General features: G+C 52.2%; 2 protein-coding genes across 2 annotated transcripts; one reads left to right on the forward strand and one right to left on the reverse strand.

Annotated features, from left to right (window-relative positions):
• Nucleotides 1-11,953: 11,953 nt before the first annotated feature.
• Nucleotides 11,954-13,689, reverse strand: LOC104335299 (inositol 1,4,5-trisphosphate receptor-interacting protein-like 1). The gene has a single exon (XM_075426547.1). The coding sequence runs from the start codon at nt 13,499-13,501 to the stop codon at nt 11,954-11,956; it is 1,548 nt and encodes a 515-aa protein (XP_075282662.1). The 5' UTR covers nt 13,502-13,689.
• A 169-nt stretch (nt 13,690-13,858) lies between these two features.
• On the forward strand, nt 13,859-15,741 carry LOC104335300 (inositol 1,4,5-trisphosphate receptor-interacting protein-like 1). Its single transcript, XM_009941022.2, is given in 3 exon segments — nt 13,859-14,100; nt 15,160-15,260; nt 15,263-15,741. Coding segments are annotated over 3 exon segments (822 nt in total).
• Nucleotides 15,742-20,689: the final 4,948 nt, after the last annotated feature.

A 20,689-nucleotide genomic window follows, 5' to 3' on the forward strand; every position in this document is an offset into this window, starting at 1 on the left:
TCAGTATAAAATTGTCCTTGGATTATTTGCCAAGTGTTTGATGCCTCGCTCCACTTCTATCTTTCATTGACTCATCAATATTGTCTTTAATGACATGTGAATGCAAACAGACCTTGCTTTGAAGCCTGTGTACAGCAGGCAACAAATTTGGCTTGTTCTGGAGCTCTTTGAGGCCAGTTGTGTTTAAACAACATTTTAACTGCTGGGGTTATGGACGTGCATAACTGCCCATCCGAATGTGTGTGGGACGCGCACAGAAAAGGCGTTCATGTTGAACTTCACATGGAAACTTTTTAAAGCAAAGGTAACTGTAAGGATGGATGAAATAGAGTATTTTTTTGTCCTAAAGGAATTTTGTTTGAGGAAATCAGACCAGTTAAAGAAGGAGATTGTATTCAAAACTAGAATTCAGCCTGTCCGGCTCCCTCCCAAAAAAAAGTGCCATTTTCAAACTTCAACAGCAAAAAACCCCCCTCAGAAACTCAAAAAAAGAAACCCCTCACAACTCTGACTTTTAAAATTTACTTATTTCTATGTTTTGTAGAGCCAAAGTGTATTTTTTTACTTTACCTAAAACAAGCATATTCATAGCTCCGTCTCAACCACAATTTCGACGTTATCCCTGTGGCAATACGAATGACTCCATTTCCTTTACAATAACCTGGTTACATTTTCTTGGCCATAAATGTAGAAAAATCATAATTATACTTTCTTTCACCCAAAGATTTTGAATGAAGGACCTGTGAAGAAATCTCTGCTAAGTAGTTTAGCTGAGGTTCGTGTTTATTGACTTAAATGGAAGCAGATTTGAGCCTCGGGAAGGCTGCTGCCCTTCAGGTAACTTCTCCAAACACCACTTTTTCATCTGTAGTAGCCAGATAACTTCTGAGCTGACTTCTTTTGAACCCTTCTGCTTACATCTATGGATAATAAAAGGGCTTCCTTGCCTTTGATGAGCATTTGGCCCCCACACACCATGTCTTCTCAGGGAGGGGAGCAAAGCAGTGCCAGGTTATCTGAGGGTGCGGGTTACAGGAGCAGCTATTTTAGAAAAGTTGAGTTTCTGCATGTGTGTACGGGGTAGCTGGGAGCTGCCGACTAATCTGCTGTAAGCTTAACCCGTGCATTGGTACAGCAAAGGATTTGGGTGGTAGCGCTTAACTTTTAATTGCGTTTTTATTAGGATTATCAGCTGGTTGTTTCATCCCCATCAGTAGTGGCTGGGCAGGGAGGAAGGTGAGCAGACCTGCATGCACAAGGGCATCCTCTGCCTCACCTCGCCCGAACAAACGCCCCGGCACGCTCCCAGCGGGGACAAATGCTGGGGCTCTGCCTGAGATACGAGTCCTCGCCTAAATGAGGGAAAATTTCTGGGATCCCTGCGGGATGGGCTCTGCTGCTTCCCAACCTGCCTGCTGCCCTCTCTGCCCAGCACGTGTGGGTCTGTGCCTGGGAGAGGGCTTGGCGTGGGCACAGCCGGAGGCGTACGGCTTGCTGCTGCTGGCATGTGCGGGGAAGAAGCCAGCGGAGCTGGGAGCGATGCCTTCGTTGGCTGGCATCAGCCATGCAAATGAGCTGGGGAAACCACACTGATTTGACTTGTTGGTGGCATTTTTTTAAGTTTTCTTGCTTCAAAAATGGGAGAAAAACTGTGTGTAGAGGCCGGGTATGGGGATTCTTGGCATAGCTGGTCCTCTACTGGCTCTTAGACAGGCTGTGTTTGGGTGTGTGTCCTGGTTTACAAAGCTTTTTTTGGATTTTTTAAGGAAAAGATGGGTGTGCTCCATCCTGCCCCATCACTGGGGACCACCTCTGCCACAGGCTGAGGGTTGAGCACCTCTAAGGAGGTGGCAGCAGGGACGGGGGCCTGAGCCTGGGACCCCCGTGCTATGGCGTAGACACATCCAGGGCCCTCCGTCCCCTCCCCGCAGGTTGATGTGGGCTGCATGGCTTGACGCTGCCTGTTGTGTTGCCGTCCCAGCTTCACTCCCACAAGAGACGGGCCTGAAGCCGTTCAGACCAGATGGGGCTGGTGGGCTTGAGCCAACTTCTGTCCAGAGCTGCTCCTGCTCCTTAGCAAGAGCAAAGCAGGGGCACTGCCAGCTTTTCCTTTTGTCGCTTGGTCTGGCTTTTCCCAAGGTGTCCTCAGAGCCACCAGCCCCTGGGGACGCTTGGGAGGACAAAGTGAACTTGGGAGGGGGGGGGGGAGGAGGAAACCTCTTCACATTGCAAAGGCGTCCTAGAGACGCCGCTGGGGAAAGTCAGAATAACTACTGCTTCATTTCAAACTAAAAGAGGATGGATTTGGCATTTTCTTCCGAAAAGCTGTTTGCGGTGTTAGCAACTACCCAGGCAAAATAAAGGAGCAAGGTACAACTTCCCAAACCTTGTGTGCTCTCCTCCTGCCAGCGACTAACAGCTCCGCTCCCCCTGTCATCTGCAAACGAGCTGAATTCCTCACCATAACAGCAGTTGGAAGGATCTGTTTTTATAGTCTAGAAATAGGGGTTTGGCCTTGGCCTCTTTTGGTAATCTGTTTGGAATTTGGTGGTGGTGGTGATCAACGGTTGTTTAATGCTGCTGGCAGCCCGCTGGTCCCCGCGCAATGGCTCGGTGGTCTTGGGCTCTTTCCAGCTCTGTGCATTAAACATTGCTTTCCCATGATGCAAGGAAAAGGGTGCAGCCGATGCTAAAAGGCAGAAAATTTAAACCTGATGAAAGGAAATGCTTTTCCACACAATTAGCCTTTGGGATTTGTTACCACATGGAGCTGCTTAGGCCAAACATTTCGCACGTCTTTGGGGGAGGAAAGTATATCTGGGGATTTATATGGAAAACAGATTTTCTGAGGAAAAAGGTTTGAATTCAGATGAGGGGTCTGAAGTTCAGAGCAGGAGTTTCAGCTTCAGCTGGAGTGATTAAGATGCTCAAGGTCTTGAATTGCAACCTGCAGTCCCAGGTGAGCATCACGACCACCTGTTACACCGTTAATATGATTTTATAATTGTTTTTCCTACCACTGGTTCACCCAGCAGCACAAACTTCCCCACCAGAGCAGTTTCGGCAGCAGCACAGCTTACGTTACCTCCCTCCTTGGGACTATACCAGTACTACCATGGACTGGGCTTGGTGGTGCTGTGTGTGGGCGGCAAAGGTGTTGTTAGCTTCCCCCGTCGCTCCAGCTGGTGGGTGACTTTGTGCTGTGGGAGGGGTGGAAAGCTACCTTCCCTTCAGACAGGAGCAAAGTACAGAAAATTTTGTGTGTGACCTAAGCGCTGCTGGGTGGACTGTCAAGGCTGAAGGCTGGAGCAAGGCTTGCCCTGTGAAAGGTTTCTCCTGGCTGCAGCCCTGCAGGCGCTGGGCCCCTGAAGAGCCACCTGAGCTGGAGTTTTAGCATGGTTATGGTGGACACAGCACCCTCTGCTCACGTCATGTTGAAATCAGTGTGGCTTTTTATGGTGGGTTTTCCTTTCACTTTTGTTTTGAGAATGCCAGGAAAACAAAAAATCCCCCACTGGGTTTTCCAACTCCCCCTGAAATTGCGAGCTCTTCATTTAAAATCCTTTTTGTTATTAGTTTGAATCTCACCTGACAGTCTGAATTTGCATCCGTGTGTTTTGTTACATTGGATTTGTTCCAGTGCACCGCAACGGGTTTCACCCTGCAAAATGCAGCAGTTCACTGAAACAGGGGGCTTTTAGAGCAAGTCTTTCAAACCAGTGAAATAAAACCATGGCAGAGCAAGATGCTGTGGCCATCATAAAGCAGTGTTTGGTACAAACACAAATCTCTGCAGCAGTTCCCTCATTACCGGTGGGAGGAAGGCACTGCTGTGTGTCTGGGTTATACATGTAGATGCAAGCTGGGATCAAGGGGAGCACTTTGGTGCTTAAGCACATGCTTAAACTTTCTGCTGGCCTCCATCCTCCAGGCTGTTGTGTGAGGGCGTCTTGGACCCAGAAACGCCACTGTGATACCCCAAGAGCTGCCGGGAGTATGGGGGTCCCTCTTGCGCCCAGCAGCCTGGGGCAGAGAGCCCCTGAGGCCGAAATTCAGGGTTTTCACTAAGTCCTGGGAGCTCCCACCCGGTGGGAGATGGGTGCTGCGATGGCACGGGTGCTTCTTCGCAGTGCTACAGAAATGCACAACGGCCCCAAATTCCCTCCTTTCCTTCCTTGTTGTCTGCAGTAATGTTTACAGCACATGAGGAATTAGAAATGCCCTGGATCTGGTATTTCCCCCATATTGTCTGCCAAAATTATGTCCCACGTAATGTATAATGAATAGGTGATTGAAAAAAAGAAAAAAAAGAAAGAAACTATGGGGCTTGTCTAAGTCCCTGCCTGCATGCATGCATATTTTAAACGTATATTGAGCGGTAATAGCATTGCAAAAGTGGGAGGAGTAGTTTTTGCCACTACTTTGTCATTTACATTGCACCTTTGTCCCTATGTGAACATTTTCTTCGTCTCTTTCCTAAGCCTGGAAACACCACCTAAGCCTCGGCTAAGCCTTGAAACACTTTTTGAGCCTTGAAAAGTCTCGAAGCGCCGCAGATTGAGCGTAGGAGGAAGCAGTTTGTCTCTCACTGATGACCCAAGAGCATCCTCTAGTGTATATTTAAGGTAATACTTACACGTCGCTTGACTGGTTACCTTAGGAAAAATAATACTGTCGGAGCAAAGGAGCAAAAACCCTCCACGAAGTTCACGGTAAAAGGCAGCACAAGATGCTAGCTACGGAAGCAAATGCCAACACAGGCAGTGAGTGCTTGCCCCCATTCAAGGCTGGATTCAGGAGGAGTCAGCACTGAAAACCCTGCGGGCCGAGCCTTTCTGCGGGACAGCTGGGTAGCTCTCATCGATAACAATCTGAGCATAGTTAGAGCCAACCATTCCATAATATTAAATGTTTTGAAGTGTCTGGGTATATTAAAAATGGAAGACTTGCTGCAGACAAACATCTTAAAATGAAATGAGATGCGTATTACGTGCTTATAGATTACAGTAATGTCTGTAAGGGGTGTGTTTTGACTATAAATGTATTTTGCTAATTAGAATAGGTAAGGGAAACCACCTTTGAGGTTGTGGGATTTTTTTCTTTTGCCATGAAAACCTACTTTATATTTTTGGTAACAGTAAGCAATTTTCCCGCACTGGGACATTTTGATTTTCACTGCACTGTGAAAAATGGTGCATAATGAAGAGTGCAGCTAAAGATTTTACAACAGCCATTACATGGCTATTATGTGCATTTATGCTATTATGGTATTATATGACACAAATCTAGTCCCACTGTGCCTTATTTTTGCTCCTGTAAGATGGAAAAAAGGCTAATTTCCCTGCCTCTGAAGGGAACAAACCTACCATCCTAAGTGCGCAGCTAAAAGACCATGAGGCGCTGTATGAATATTACAGGTGGGTGGACACATGGCCAATGGCAACATACTACCCTCCAATGTCTGGACAGGAGAACTGATGCCATACTTTCCTTCCCCACTCGACTGCTCCTTACTGTTTTGGCTTTCCTCAGCTAGCAAACTACCCCTTTCCAATAAAGTCACAGCACCAACACAGCGTCCTCTTGCCACCTCATTTTGCAGAAAGTCTACTGCAAGCCTGACTCTGTGCATGCGCATGTGCATGTTCATAGAATAGATCACAGAATCATAGAATGGTTTGGGTTGGAAGGGACCTTAAAGATCATCCAGTCCCAACCCCCCTGCCATGGGCAGGGACAACTTCCACTAGACCATGTTGCTCAAAGCTTCTTCATCCAGCCTGGCCTTGAACACTTCCAGGGAGGCGACACACACACAGCTTCTCTGGGCAATCTGTTCCAGGCCCTCAGCACCCCCATTATAGACAATTTATTCCTAATATCTAATCTAAATCTACCATCTTTCAGTTTGAAACTGTTCCCCCTTCTCTGGGCATGAGAAGGTTTGTACTGGGAAACCAGCAGTGGTCTGTGCAGAGGGGTCTGTAGCCTGTGGGCATGTTCCCACATATACAAGCCTGCTACACCTTTGGGACCTTTACCCTCAAAAAGTTTCCACCTCTCAAACACGCCAGCCCTGGTACTGACTGCAGTGTGCTGGAAAAGAAAGACAAAAGAGGATAACGATAAAAAAAAATCAAAAAAGGGAGGAAGTAAATTGGGGGAGAAAAGGAGAGGAAAAGAGGTGAAGAAAAGAAGAGCAGTGAAATGGGAGAAGAGTAAATGGAGAAAGGAAGGAGCAAGGAGAGCAGGCGACAGGGGAGGAGAAGACAAGTACCAGTGCAGCATTTCTTTGTCTTCACAGCAGACATGAAGATAATACAGGTGGCTTCTCCCCTCAGTACGTCTGAGAGGAAAATGGATAGAAAGCCCCATGATACTCGTGGCAGACGGTAAGAAGTTTGATATTGACTTCAGCTGCAGTGGTTTGATCAGGGTGGCTATGGTGCCGGGAAACCTCCTCTTTCTCCTCTTCTGCCAAGTGTGTATGTACAAAGCTGGGCTTCTCCAGAAGCCCTTGACTGCAAGGACGCATTCAGCAGACTGGTGACCTTTGTCTTCTTCTAGCTCTGGAACAGGGAATACACATCATCTTTTCTCAGTCTGTTTCTTCGTACCTGCCTGTGAGTCTTCGATAACCACTGGAGAATGTTCTGACGTGAGAGGAGTGTCATGGAGTGAGAGCCCCTGAGTGAAGGGGGATCTGGGCTGAGCCCAAGCACCGCCATTGCCTCCTTCCCACCCCAGGGGTCTGGACACTGGGCTAGCCTGACAGCCGTCACCCCAGTCATGGGGGCACTCTGCAAGTGCTGGCAGCTGCTGTAGGTACAACATCCTCATCCGAGGGCTGATGCTGGCACCTCACACCTGCTGCTTAACCAGAGTGATCACCTGTCTAGAGAGCTGGGGAGGTAAACAGGGACAGTCTATCTGATGAGCCAGCCACTGTTATCCCCGTGCACTGGGGGATCCTGAACACGTCCCACCCAGATGCAAGTTAGTACAACAGTCGTAGGTGCGAGCTAATCAAAGCAAATCGCTGGTGAGGGCAGCTCTTCTCGCACGCTCCTCAAGACCTTGGGCCAGCTGGACTGACAGACCTATTCAACGCTGCTCACTCATCCAGAAGGAGCTGAAGAAGCGGACGTAAGGCCTCGTCACCGTAGTTGTCAGTTGTGGGAAACCACCAGATCCAGCTCTCCAGCAGCACCACTTCTCCACAACGCATAAATGGGCCAGAGGAGTTCTGCTGGCCCCATTCGAGCTTCCCTTGGGTCTGCCCCACTGCCACCTGATCTGTAGCTTGCAGTTGCAGCAGCAGGAGGATCTCTTAGGGCGCAGGAGTCTGTGAGTGCGTTGGGGTGTAGTTTCCTGGCAAGGACTTGCAGCAGAACCTGGGTGTCACGGCTCTGTGGGCACTTGTGCCGGGGTGCAGCGAGGGCCGGCAGGTCCCTCAGGTCCCGGGAGTCGGGAGCAGAGTGTGCTGGCACCAAGGCCTGTGCCACCCCCATGCCCAGGGAGCGGGGCCAGCCTGGAGACCCTCGGCAGGTTCAGTCCTGCCTGCAGCTGGTCCAGTGGGCTCCCCGTGAGGAAGCAGGAGGAGCTGAAGGCGAGCAGTCAGCCTGCAGCTCAGAGTGGTGGCCAGGGGTGGCCAGGCAGGGCTGTGGGGAGGGGGCCAGGCCGAGGACGGGCCGGGCTGTTGGGCCACCGGTGGGCCTGGCTCTTCGGGACCCATGGCCAGGCCGGGCAAGGCTGGGGGAAGCTGGAAACCGAGAACCTGCAGGGTCGCTGGGACAGGGGCCTACAGCCCTGGTGTGGGCTGGAGGGGGATCCTGGGCTATGGACAGCGGGGAGCGACGCACTGGGGGGCTGGTGAGCGCGCTGGCCATCATGGAGGCAGGGGTCTGGTGAGGCCGTTACTGAGTGCTTTTTGTTCCTAAGCGAGGAGAGACCCATGAGGCAGCTGTGGGAGCAGGCAAAGAGAAGCGATGCCGATAGGTCGCACCTCCGTCATTTACCCGGTCCATTGCAGGAAAACCCACGTAGTGAGATCTGGTGGTAATGGAGGGCAGGGGGCATGTCCCGCCCATGACATGATGTGCTGGGACAGGGTTTTCTTACGCCGAGTCCTGGTCTCGCTCCTTCCCACGCCCATCACACCCACAGATCAGCCCTTTCATTTCTCTGCCTTCCTTCTTACGTAGCCTGCTCCTGACAGCCCTCCCTCCTTGGCATCTTGGGACTCCCAGGACCTAGCCCCAGACTGTCCTAATTCCTGTCTTGAGAGGAATCACGTCTCTGCAGCATGACAGCCAAGGGACTCAGGGAAAGGTGGCAACTGGCAGCAAGCTGCCAGTGCTGCCAGGCAGGTCCTGCAGCAGGCACTTGGGCAAGAGGCAGCTGCTGGGGGGGCACTGGTGGCTCCAGAGACTGTACAGCTGGGACAGAGACCCTGCAGCATCTGTCTCTTGGTGCCAGTGAACGTCTGGGAGTCAGAAAGCAGACCGGTCAAGAAAAGTTTTGAATAATGCTGCTGTGACCAGAGTTGTCAGTGGCTCGTGATCTTCACAGAATACAAAAAAGAGAAAATTCAATCCAGGACAGCTGTCTCTGAAAAGAGACTGCAGAAGGGTACGCAGCTCTGAGGAAATGACAGGCAATTGCCAAAGAGCCTGGAAAACCTGGAGCCTCTTGGAATGGGAAGCAGCTAATGTGATGAAAGAGGCCTGGTTCCCTGTGAAGCCTGACTTTGCAGTAACAATCCTTTGGGATGCAAAGGACTAAGCAGATTGCATGGTCTTTGTGGTCTCAGTCAGTGCCTGTCATTCTTCTTTGTCCTCAGATTCGCAGCCTAGTCCTTGATCCAAAGGACTTGACGAGATGAACCTGCTAGGTCAGCATTTTCGTTGGTTCCAAAGCTCCAAGGTACGCAAAAGGGAAACAAAGCCCCAAGACACCAGCCCCCGGTTCAAGAGGAGACATCAGCAAACTGCCATGAACTGTAGCTCAGCGCTTGCTCTTTGGAGCTGGAGGGATGCAAAGCACTAAAGAAGAAGAGCATGGAAGTGTTCAAATTAAAGAATTCAAATGGGAGGTCTTTCTCAAATCACATGTTTCTCTTCTTGCCTTCCCATACCAAAACCATAATGTGCTTCACCTCTTTGAACCAGGAAAGATGCATGGTAACCGCAGTGACATTATGCGAAGCAAACTCTTTCAGCGACAGCTTGGACCACAGGGTGAAAGCCACAGGTGTGAAAGGTGTAGAGATAGCATCTCATCTCAGTTTGAACTTCTTTTTCCAAAGATCCATCCTGAGGCAAGGAACGTTCTGGTAGCTTTGCGCATCATGAGAGAACTGGCCATGTTCTGCACCATGTAACTGAAAACACCGTGACTTCTCCTCCTGAAAACGGGGAGAAGCCTGGGCTTTGCCAGTACTTGGACATAGACAGACAGTCCTTTTGATGTGACAGTTACTGAAGAACTTGTAAATCTTCGCCCATGTATTGTCATTGGATTTCCACTGGAGGTGTCCGAAATACAGGTAAGAGTGCATCTCTCCTGCCACTCAGCTACCGTCAGGCCACTGCTTCTCAGAAATATGGCATGGACCGCACAAGTGCATGCGTTGGATCGGAGATATCTGAAAAGATTTCTTTAACCTTGCTGCATGTACTATGTCTCCCCTGTTAAGGTGATGGGAACCTCAGCTTGTGGGTCATGAGAGGGCATGCTGAAGGAGCCTGACGCTTGTCCAGGAGCCTGATGTACCCAGAGCACTGCTCCGCAGCCGTGGCACTTGTCCCCTGTGCAAAGCACTCTCCACTCGGACAGCGTGGTGCTCCCCTCGCTGGGTCGCCCAAGAGCAATGCTGTCGGGCTCCGAGGGCTTGGTTTGCATGTGGCTCCCAAGAGTCACAGAATCACAGAATGGTAGGGTTTGGAAGGGACCTCTGTGGGTCATCTAGTCCAACCCTTCCGCCGAAGCAGGGTCACCTACAGCAGGCTGCACAGGACCTTGTCCAGGTGGGTCTTGAATATCTCCAGAGAAGGAGACTCCACAGCCTCCCTGGGCAGCCTGTTCCAGTGCTCCGTCACACTCAGAGTGAAGAAATTCTTCCTCATATTCAGACAGAACTTCCTGTGCTTCAGTTTGTGCCCATTGCCCCTTGTCCTGTCACTGGACACCACTGAAAAGAGCTTGGCCCCATCCTCCTGACACCCACCCTTCAGATATTTGTAAGCATTTATAAGGTCCCCTCTCAGCCTTCTCTTCTTCAGGCTGAACAAGCCCAGTTCCCTCACCCTCTCCTCGTAGGGGAGATGTTCCAGTCCCCTCATCATCCTTGTAGCCCTCCGCTGGACTCTCTCCAGTAGCTCTTCATCTTTCTTGAACTGGGGAGCCCAGAACTGGACACAGTACTCCAGATGGGGCCTCACTAGGGCAGTGTAGAGGGGAAGGAGAACCTCCCTCGTCCTGCTGGCCACACTCCTCTTGATGCATCCCAGAATGCCATTGGCCTTCTTGGCAGCCAGGGCACACTGCTGGCTCATGGTTAACCTGTCATCCACCAGGACACCCAGGTCCCTCTCCGCAGAGCTGCTCTCCAGCAGGTCCACCCCAAGCCTGTACTGATGCATGGGGTTGTTCCTCCCCAGGTGCAGGACCCTGCACTTGCCTGTGTTGAACCTCATCAGGTTCCTCTCTGCCCAGCTTTCCAGCCTGTCCAGGTCACGCTGAATGGCAGCACAGCCTTCTGGTGTATCCACCACACCTCCCAGTTTGGTGTCATCAGCAAACTTGCTGAGGGTACATTCTAACTCTTCATCCAGGTCGTTGATGAAGAAGTTGAACAAGGCTGGGCCCAGTACTGACCCCTGGGGGACACCACTAGTTACCGGCCTCCAACTAGACTCAGCGCCGCTGATGACAACCCCTCTGAGTTCTGCCATTCAGCCAGTTCCCAATACACCCCACCGACCACTCATCCAGCCCATACTTCCTGAGCTTCCCTAGGAAGATATCACGGGAGACTGTGTCGAAAGCCTTGTTGAAGTCAAGGTAGACAACATCTACGGCTCTCCTTTCATCTACCCAGCCAGTCATGTCATCTTAGAAAGCTATTAGATTGGTCAGGCATGATTTCCCCTTGGTGAATCCATGCTGACTACTCCTGATAACCTTCTTTTCTTCCACTTGCTTCATGATGGCCTCCAGGATAAGCTGCTCCATCACCTTTCCTGGGATGGAGGTGAGGCTGACCGGCCTGTAGTTCCCTGGGTCCTCCTTCTTGCCCTTTTTAAAGACTGGCGTGACATTGGCCTTTCTCCAGTCCTCGGGCACCTCTCCTGTCCTTCAGGACCTCTCAAAGATGACGGAGAGTGGCTCAGCAATGACATCCACCAGCTCCCTCAGCACTCGTGGATGCATTCCATCGGGGCCCATGGATTTGTGGACATCCAGATCACTTAAGCGATCCCTCACACAGTCCTCCTCGACCAAGGGAAAGTCGTCCTCTTTGTAGGCTTCCTCTCTTACCTCCGGGGCCTGAGATTCCTGAGGGCCAGTCTTAGCACTGAAGACTGAAGCAAAGAAGACATTCAGTAGCTCTGCCTTCTCCGCATCCTCTGTCACCAGGACACCCGCCTCATTCAGCAGCGGCCCCGCATTGTCCCTAGCCTTCCTTTTGCTGCTGATGTAGTTGAAGAAGCCCTTCTTGTTGTTTTTGACATCCCTTGCCAGCTTCAATTCCAGGTGAGCCTTGGCCTTCCTCGTCGCATCCCTGCAGGCTCTCACCACGTTTCTGTACTCTTCCCAAGTGGCCTGTCCCTCTTTCCACATTCCATGGACCGCGTCGCGGATTCTGTCCTCTTTTACTCGCCTGTATGAGGTCGTCATCTGCCATCAGCTGTGAGCCCCGCAAACACACCTCTATGCATCAAGAGCTCCTTCAGCGGCCGTAGAGAAGCAGTCTTCTGAGCCTATCTCGCAGCTCCACAAACTCACCCAGTGCCTGGGCGTGGGCGTCCAGATCCTGCGCCAGGTTCTTGAAGAGGTTGAGTGGCTCCGCCGTGCGGAAGTCCGGGGGCAAGATGATCTCCTCGGGCACGTTCTCATTGCCAAAGAAGAAGTGGTCGAGCCATTTCTGCTCCAGGCAGGCATGCAGGTAGCCCATGATGTCCTCCAGCCGCAGCAGGCAATCCCTCCTGCGCCAGCCTGACACGGGTGTGGTGGTCAGGAGGTGCATCACAGCTGTCTTCAGGTTGTAGGTGGAAAAGCCCATGCCCACCAAGATGCGAGCACAGATCTGCAGGCACCTGAGGTGGAAGCTGTCCTTCGGGGCCTGCGTGGCCATGTGCCTGAAGAACTTTGCTTCCGCCACAGCATAGCTCTCTGACCACATCGTGCTTGGGCTGAAGGTGGCCTCTGTACTCTGGCTGCTCACAAAGATGTCCGTTTTGCCTTGCTGCACCCCAAACATCATCTCAATGCAGAGGCTTTGCTTGTTGTCTTTTGTCACCTTGAATTTGCAGGAGCGGCTGAGGGGCAGCATCGTTAGACGGCAATGAGATGACTCAGGCAAAACCACCCAGGATGCTCTCACTAGCTGATAGATCCAGCGGGCGGTTTTGTGCACATCTAGGTAGGAGCCGGTGCAGAGGCATTGTAGGAGGCTGGGCTCCTGATTCCTCCTCAGCTCCTCCTCAGACTGGTGCAGGAAGCACAGCATCTCTCCTGGCAGCTGCTGCCTCTGGCAGGTGCACACCGGCTCGACGTGGATGCGGAAGTTCCTGGCCAGCATCTGCTCCACCGTGCCCAGCTCCAGGTGGAAGGCGCAGCCCCGAGGGGACTGCAGGGGCACGAGCATGCGGTACGTGATGTCTGTCTCACGGGGGCTCCAACCTTCGAAGGCGCTGCCCACCCCGATGGCTGGCTGCGGCACCGGGAAGAAACTATTACGCAAGAGCAGTCTGAAGACAAGGATGAATTTGGACATCAGTACCTCCACCTGATGGCACTCTGAGGCCAGGTTCTGAACTGGCCACTGTATGTGCTCCTCAAGAAACCTTCCCAGGTCATTTGCATCATCATTGTCTCCTTCCTCCTCTGGCTCTTCCTCCACCGAGTCCCTGGCGCTGCTGGAGCTGTCCTCGTCGCTGTTCCTGTCCAGCTCATGGCTCCATCTCCTGAGCCACCAGCAGAGCCCGCAGAGCAGGAGCAGGACACCAGCAATGACCCAGAACTGCCACTGCTGCAAGGCAGCGAAGAGCAGGGCTCCCCAGGCAAAGCTGCTCTGCTGTGGACTCCTCCGCTCCAGTCTCCTCTGCTCCTGGCGCTTCTGCTCAATGTCCCGCAGCAGCCGAGTCATCTCCCGGCTCAGCTGCTCCGCATGCTGCTGCATGCGCTTGCGCGTGGCCTCATCCAGCTCATCCCCGACCATCCGTGGGTACTGGATGAGGATTTGCAAAACCGTGGCAAAGAACCCTGTGAAAGCCATGGCCTGCAGAAGGAGGGAGAGGAGGGGTTCAGTGGGGCTGTGAGGGAGGGAGTGGGGACAGGAGCCGCAGGGAGCTGGGGACAGGTAGGAGAGGGGCTGAGGCAGCTGGGAGGCAGCAAGGCCTGCGTCCAGCCCCGCTGCTGCCAGCGCTGTGCCCTGCCCAAGGCGCTCCCGCCAGTGGATCGGCCCTCGACGCAGGCTGAGAACCCAGCCACGGGGCCCAGCGTTCCTGCCCCGGCCCTCGCCCAGCCCAGCCTCCCCCCGCATGCGCACTCACCTCTTGCCTAGGCTGTACTGGGGCAGCGCTGCCGACCGGTGCCCTGATCTATCCGCCCCCATTATGATGCGTCCCCTGTGATGTCACGGGCACCTGAGCACATCACAGTCTCACCCGCCGGCCTGTGGCCCCACCCCGACTCTGTGTCCCACAGCTGTCCTGCTGTACTGGTTGAGATTGGCCTAGAATTCATTTTCTATCACAGGAGCTTGCCTGATGCTTCATTTGGGATTTATGATGACCGGCCTGCCATTGGCAATCTCAGAATCATGGAATACCCGGAGCTGGAAGTGACTCACGAGGATCCCAGAAAGACAAAACGGTAGGGTTGGAAGAGACCTCTGGGGACCATCAAGTCCAACTGCTCTTGCAAAGCAGGTTCACCTCAACCAAGTTGCGCAGGACCTCATCAAGATAGGTTACAAATGTCTCTGGAGAAGGAGACTCCACAATCTCTCCGGACAGCCTGGGCTCTGTTGTGGGAACATTCTATATCAACGAAGGTCATGATGTCGTTGAGAGTTTCTGAATACGAGAAAAATAAGGACTTTACCAGTTGCAACAGAGGACTTTGGCAGAACACCCAGAGCAAACGAAGGAGAAATCATACACAGCTAAGCTAGCCAATTGAATGTTTAGAATAGGCACATGAACAATGTATGTTAATCAACAAGCATTTGGGTTGGAGCGCATGGACAGCTTTGCAAGGGTATAATAAGCAGCTTTCTGATAAATAAAGGGTCTTTGATTTGGATATCGGAGTCCGTGTCGTCAATCTCCTCACTCGGTCACCCTCAAAGTAAAGAAGTTCTTCCTCGTCTTCAGATAGAACTTCCTATGCTTCAGTTTGTGCCCGTTGCCCCTTGTCCTGTTGCTGGGCATCACTGAAAAGAGTCTGGCCCCATCCTCCTAACACCCACCCATGAGCTATTTATAAGCATTTATAAGGTCCCCTCTCCGCCTTCTCTTCTTCACTCTCAACAAGCCCAGCTCCGTTGGCCTTTCCTTGTAGGAGAGATGCTCCAGTCCCCTCATCATCTTCATAGCCCTCCGCTGGACTCCCTCCCAGTACCTCGTCATCTTTCTTGTACTGGGGTTTGGGAATCAGTTGGCCACAGGCAGCCTTAACGACCTTGATGGATTAGAGTCACATCTTTGAGCTAAATATTTTGTGCACCTGTGGTTGAAAAATTAGCTCAAAGATAAGATTCTGGGGCAGGAATGTGGGGCTCCGTGGGTGAGTTCTCAGCCTGCACCCAGGGCCCAGGCACTGGCGGGAGCGCCTTGGGCAGGGCACAGCGCTGGCAGCAGCGGGGCTGGATGCAGGCTCCCTCACAGCCCCACTGAACCCCTGCTCTCGCTCCTCCTGCTGGCCCCTCAGCCACTCCTGCAAATTCAAAGTGACAAAAGACAACAAGCAAAGCCTCTGCATTGAGATGATGTTTGGGGTGCAGCAAGGCAAAACGGACATCTTTGTGAGCAGCCAGAGGCCACCTTCAGCCCAAGCACGATGTGGTCAGGGAGCTATGCTGTGGCGGAGGCAAAGTTCTTCAGGCATGTGGCCATGCAGGCCCCGAAGGACAGCTTCCACCTCAGGTGCCTGCAGATCTGTGCTCGCATCTTGGTGGGCATGGGCCTTTCCACCTACACCCTGAAGACAGCTGTGATGCACCTCCTGACCACCACACCCGTGTCAGGCTGGCGCAGGAGGGATTGCCTGCTGCGGCTGGAGGACATCATGGGCTACCTGCATGCCTGCCTGGAGCAGAAATGGCTCGACCACTTCTTCTTTGGCAATGAGAACGTGCCCGAGGAGATCATCTTGCCCCCGGACTTCCGCACGGCGGAGCCACTCAACCTCTTCAAGAACCTGGCGCAGGATCTGGACGCCCACGCCCAGGCACTGGGTGAGTTTGTGGAGCTGCGAGATAGGCTCAGAAGACTGCTTCTCTACGGCCGCTGAAGGAGCTCTTGATGCATAGAGGTGTGTTTGCGGGGCTCACAGCTGATGGCAGATGACGACCTCATACAGGCGAGAAAGAGGACAGAATATGCGAAGGTCAATCAATGGCACGTTTTTAAGCAAACACTGTGTCTGCGAGTGTCTGTGCATCACTTTGGTGCATCACTTTATGGGAGAGGAATGGGCATAGGGTGCTGAGCACTGAGCTGCCACAGAGTCAGGGAGCATCTGGGACAAGAGCTGATGTGGTGGGCTCTGGTGTAAACGATTCTGCAAGTAAGGCTCCCCCACCTGTCCAGGCTCCCACACTTGGGCAATCAGAAAGGCTCGTCACCCTCTGCAGCTGTGCACAAGAGAAGATGGCTCATCCATTTTAGCAGTAGGATCAGGGGACCCAGGAGCACTGGACACGCAGCCAGAGCAGAATGGTCGGGAGAGCCCTGCTTTTTGATGCTTTGCAGCAGTGGGAGGTCTGAGCCTTTCTTCTAGTCCTGGTCCTGCTCTTAGGGCTCTGCTGGCAAATCAAGAAAAGGAGCTGTGACGATGTCAGCAGCAGTGAGGATAGCTCCAGAACGTCATGGAGTAGGAAGAGGAAGAGGAGCAGGAAGAGGAGGAGGGGTTGAAGGGTAGGAGGAGGAAGAAAGTGAAGAAGATCTCTACGATGATAGCAATTTGGGCGTCGTTTTTCAAAGGTGCATTCAGTGTCCAGTGCATAACGTGGCCAGCAATTGGAAGGTGGTGGAGGAGCTGGTGTCAACTTTCTCCCTGTTTTCAGGTTGCTCTTCTTGCATAATTTCTTCCTGGTGCTGTAGCCAGCCATCGTGTATGCAGCACCTTTGAAGGCTGGAGTTGTCATGAGAACAATGCTGTCTACACCTGCTTGTGCCCCTGTATCCTCTCCTTGGGCATGTGTTCCACCTTGATCTGGGTACTGTGGAGATGCCGGTGAGAGACTCCTGCATCTGTGTGGAGCTGGAGCGCAACTGCACAAGTGAGCAGCTGCTGGAGAACACGCTGTGCTTCCTGCACCACCTCAAGGATGCACTGAGTAAATACCTGTATCAATCCCCCACCAAGTAATGGTGCTGCCCTCCTCCCACTACTGCAAACTCCAGCTAGGTGACACCCTCAAGAGGACTGTTTTCATTTTGTTGACTTTTGGTGGGGAGAAGGGCAACTCAGATATCTTCCTAAGCATTTGGTAGGCCGAGGCCAGCTTTACTGGCTTTTACTTTCTCTCTGATAGGATTGTACTTTTCAGGTAGCATTTAGTCATCTCATGATATCATATTCATCTTTCCTGGGTCCTTAGGATTTTAATTTTTTGGCTTTTCATTGTCTTTAGCAGGAAATGTACCACTTAGAGTAGCTGGAGCAAGCATGTGGGAGCTGTCTGCCTCTTTCTGTCTGGATGTTTATCACACACTCAGTTTGCAATATTTAGGTGGATTGTATTTATATGTTGTTTCATGTCCCGCCTCTTTATGGGAGAGGCCAGCAAACATCACAGCCTGTGGCATCCCTCCTGCCCAAGGCATATGTCAAGGCATCTTTGATACTCCCACTGTTTTAACTCTGAAATTAGTTTCTGTCCCCAAAGTGGAAAACTGCACTGTTAACTAAGTTGGGTAGGAGACCTATTTTGAACACAAGGGCTTTAAAGGTACAGGCCAGATGGGTTCACGTGTGCGTGGAAGGAACCGCTCTGCTGCCAAGTGGCCATACATACTACAGCTGGAGGGTGTCTCTGGAAAACCCAGCTACTCCCAGCAGTAGCTCCCATGAACTCTGCTGCAAAAACTGCTCATGATCCTGCTGCAAGAGGGACAATCCCAGTCAGCCAGCAGAGCTCCTACAGGCTTTCTGGGTTGGTGTAGATTTTTCTTAGCACTCAAGTGGACTTAAAGGAACTGCTGCATTTTGGGAGAGGGAGATTGATGGATATAAAAGAAAACCATTCATAGAATCATCAAATCATAGAATACCAGGTTGGAAGGGACCTCAGGGATCATTTCTTTGCCATTTTTCTTGGCAAAAGCACTGTTTAGATGAGATGGTTCAGCACCCTGTCCAGCTGAATCTTAAAAGTGTCCAATGTTGGGGAATCCACCACTTCCCTGGGGAGATTATCCCAGTGGCCGATTGTTCTCACTGTGAAAAATTTTCTTCTTGTGTCCAATCAGAATCTCCCCAGAAGTAACTTGTACCCATCACTCCCCATCTTTTTCATGTGACTCTTCGTAAAAAGCAAGTGTCCATTTTCTTTGTAGCCACCCTTTAAATACTGGAACATGGTGATGAGGTCTCCCCTAAGCCTCCTTTTCTCAAGGCTGAAGAAACCCAGTTCTTTCAGCCTTTCCTCATATGGCCTGCTTGTTTCCCCTGGCAGGGTTTCTTTTCACAGAATCACAGAATCACAGAATAGTAGGGGTTGGAAGGGACCTCTGTGGGTCATCTAGTCCAACCCCCCTGCCGAAGCAGGGTCACCTACAGTAGGCTGCACAGGATCTTGTCCAGGCGGGTCTTGAATATCTCCAGAGAAGGAGACTCCACAACCTCCCTGGGCAGCCTGTTCCAGTGCTCCGTCACCCTCAGAGGGAAGAAGTTCTTCCTGATGTTCAGATGGAACTTCCTGTGCCTCAGTTTGTGCCCATTGCCCCTTGTCCTGTCACTGGGCACCACTGAAAAGAGCTTGGCCCCATCCTCCTGACACCCACCCTTCAGATATTTGTAGGCATTTATAAGGTCCCCTCTCAGCCTTCTCTTCTTCAGGCTGAACAAGCCCAGTTCCCTCAACCTCTCCTCGTAGGGGAGATGCTCCAGTCCCCTCACCATCCTCGTAGCCCTCCGCTGGACTCTCTCCAGTAGCTCTTCATCTTTCTTGAACTGGGGAGCCCAGAACTGGACACAGTACTCCAGATGGGGCCTCACTAGGGCAGTGTAGAGGGGAAGGAGAACCTCCCTCGTCCTGCTGGCCACACTCTTCTTGATGCATCCCAGGATTCCATTGGCTTTCTTGGCAGCCAGGGCACACTGCTGGCTCATGGTTAACCTGTCGTCCACCAGGACACCCAGGTCCCTCTCCGCAGAGCTGCTCTCCAGCAGGTCCACCCCAAGCCTGTACTGGTGCATGGGGTTGTTCCTCCCCAGGTGCAGGACCCTGCACTTGCCTGTGTTGAACCTCATCAGGTTCCTCTCTGCCCAGCTTTCCAGCCTGTCCAGGTCACGCTGAATGGCAGCACAGCCTTCCGGTGTATCTACCACACCTCCCAGTTTGGTGTCGTCAGCAAACTTGCTGAGGGTACATTCTAACTCTTCATCCAGGTCGTTGATGAAGAAGTTCAACAAGACTGGGCCCAGTACTGACCCCTGGAGGACAGCACTTGTCACCAGCCTCCAACTAGACTCAGCGCCGCTGATGACAACCCTCTGAGTTCTGCCATTCAGCCAGTTCTCTATCCACTTCACCGACCACTCATCCAGCCCACACTTCCTCAGCTTCCCTAGGAGGATATCATGGGAGACTGTGTCGAAAGCCTTGCTGAAATCAAGGTAGACAACATCCACGGCTCTCCCTTCGTCTACCCAGCCAGTCATGTCATCGTAGAAAGCTATCAGATTGGTCAGGCATGATTTCCCCTTGGTGAATCCATGCTGACTACTCCTGATAACCTTCTTTTCTTCCACTTGCTTCATGATGGCCTCCAGGATAAGCTGCTCCATCACCTTTCCTGGGATGGAGGTGAGGCTGACCGGCCTGTAGTTCCCTGGGTCCTCCTTCTTGCCCTTTTTGAAGATTGGAGTGACATTGGCCTTTCTCCAGTCCTCGGGCACCTCTCCTGTCCTCCAGGACCTCTCAAAGATGACGGAGAGTGGCTCAGCAATGACATCCGCCAGCTCCCTCAGCACTCGTGGGTGCATTCCATCGGGGCCCATGGATTTGTGGACATCCACATCACTTAAGCGATCCCTCACACAGTCCTCCTCGACCAAGGGAAAGTCGTCCTCTTTGTAGGCTGCTTCTCTTACCTCCGGGGCCTGGGATTCCTGAGGGCCAGTCTTAGCACTGAAGACTGAAGCAAAGAAGGCTTCTTCTCTTACCTCCGGGGCCTGGGATTCCTGAGGGCCAGTCTTAGCACTGAAGACTGAAGCAAAGAAGACATTCAGTAGCTCTGCCTTCTCCGCATCCTCCGTCACCAGGACACCCGCCTCATTCAGCAGTGGCCCCACGTTGTCCCTAGCCTTCCTTTTTGCTGCTGATGTAGTTGAAGAAGCCCTTCTTGTTGTTTTTGACATCCCTTGCCAGCTTCAATTCCAGGTGAGCCTTGGCCTTCCTCGTCGCATCCCTGCAGGCTCTCACCACGTTTCTGTACTCTTCCCAAGTGGCCTGTCCCTCTTTCCACATTCCATGGACCTTTCTCTTCTGCCTGATCTCCGCTAGAAGCTCCTTGTTTAACCATGCAGGTCTCCTGCCTCCTTTGCTAAATTTCTTTCTCAGGGGAATGCATTGCTCCTGTGCATGGAAGAAGTGTTGTTTAAAGAGCGACCAGCACTCATGGACCCCCTTGCCTTCGAGAGCCCTGGCCCACGGGATTCCTCCCAGTAGCTCCTTGAAGAGGGCAAAGTCAGCCCTCCTGAGGTCCAGGGTTTTGTTCCTGCTTATCGCCCTGCTTCCTCCACGCAGGATCCTGAACTCGACCATTTCGTGGTCACTGCAGCCGAGTCTACCTCCGACCTTCACATCCTCCACCAGTCCCTCCTTGTTTGTTAACACAAGGTCCAGCAGCGCGCCTTTCCTTGTTGGCTGCTCCACCACTTGCATCAGAAAGTTATCATCGATGCTCTGTAGGAACCTCCTGGATTGTGCCTGCCTAGCTGTATGGTCTTCCCAGCTGATGTCAGGGTGGCTGAAGTCCCCCATGAGAACCAGGGCCTGTGACTGTGAGGC

The sequence above is a fragment of the Opisthocomus hoazin genome, chromosome 7 (assembly GCF_030867145.1).
Source record: "Opisthocomus hoazin isolate bOpiHoa1 chromosome 7, bOpiHoa1.hap1, whole genome shotgun sequence".
Taxonomy (NCBI): domain Eukaryota; kingdom Metazoa; phylum Chordata; class Aves; order Opisthocomiformes; family Opisthocomidae; genus Opisthocomus; species Opisthocomus hoazin.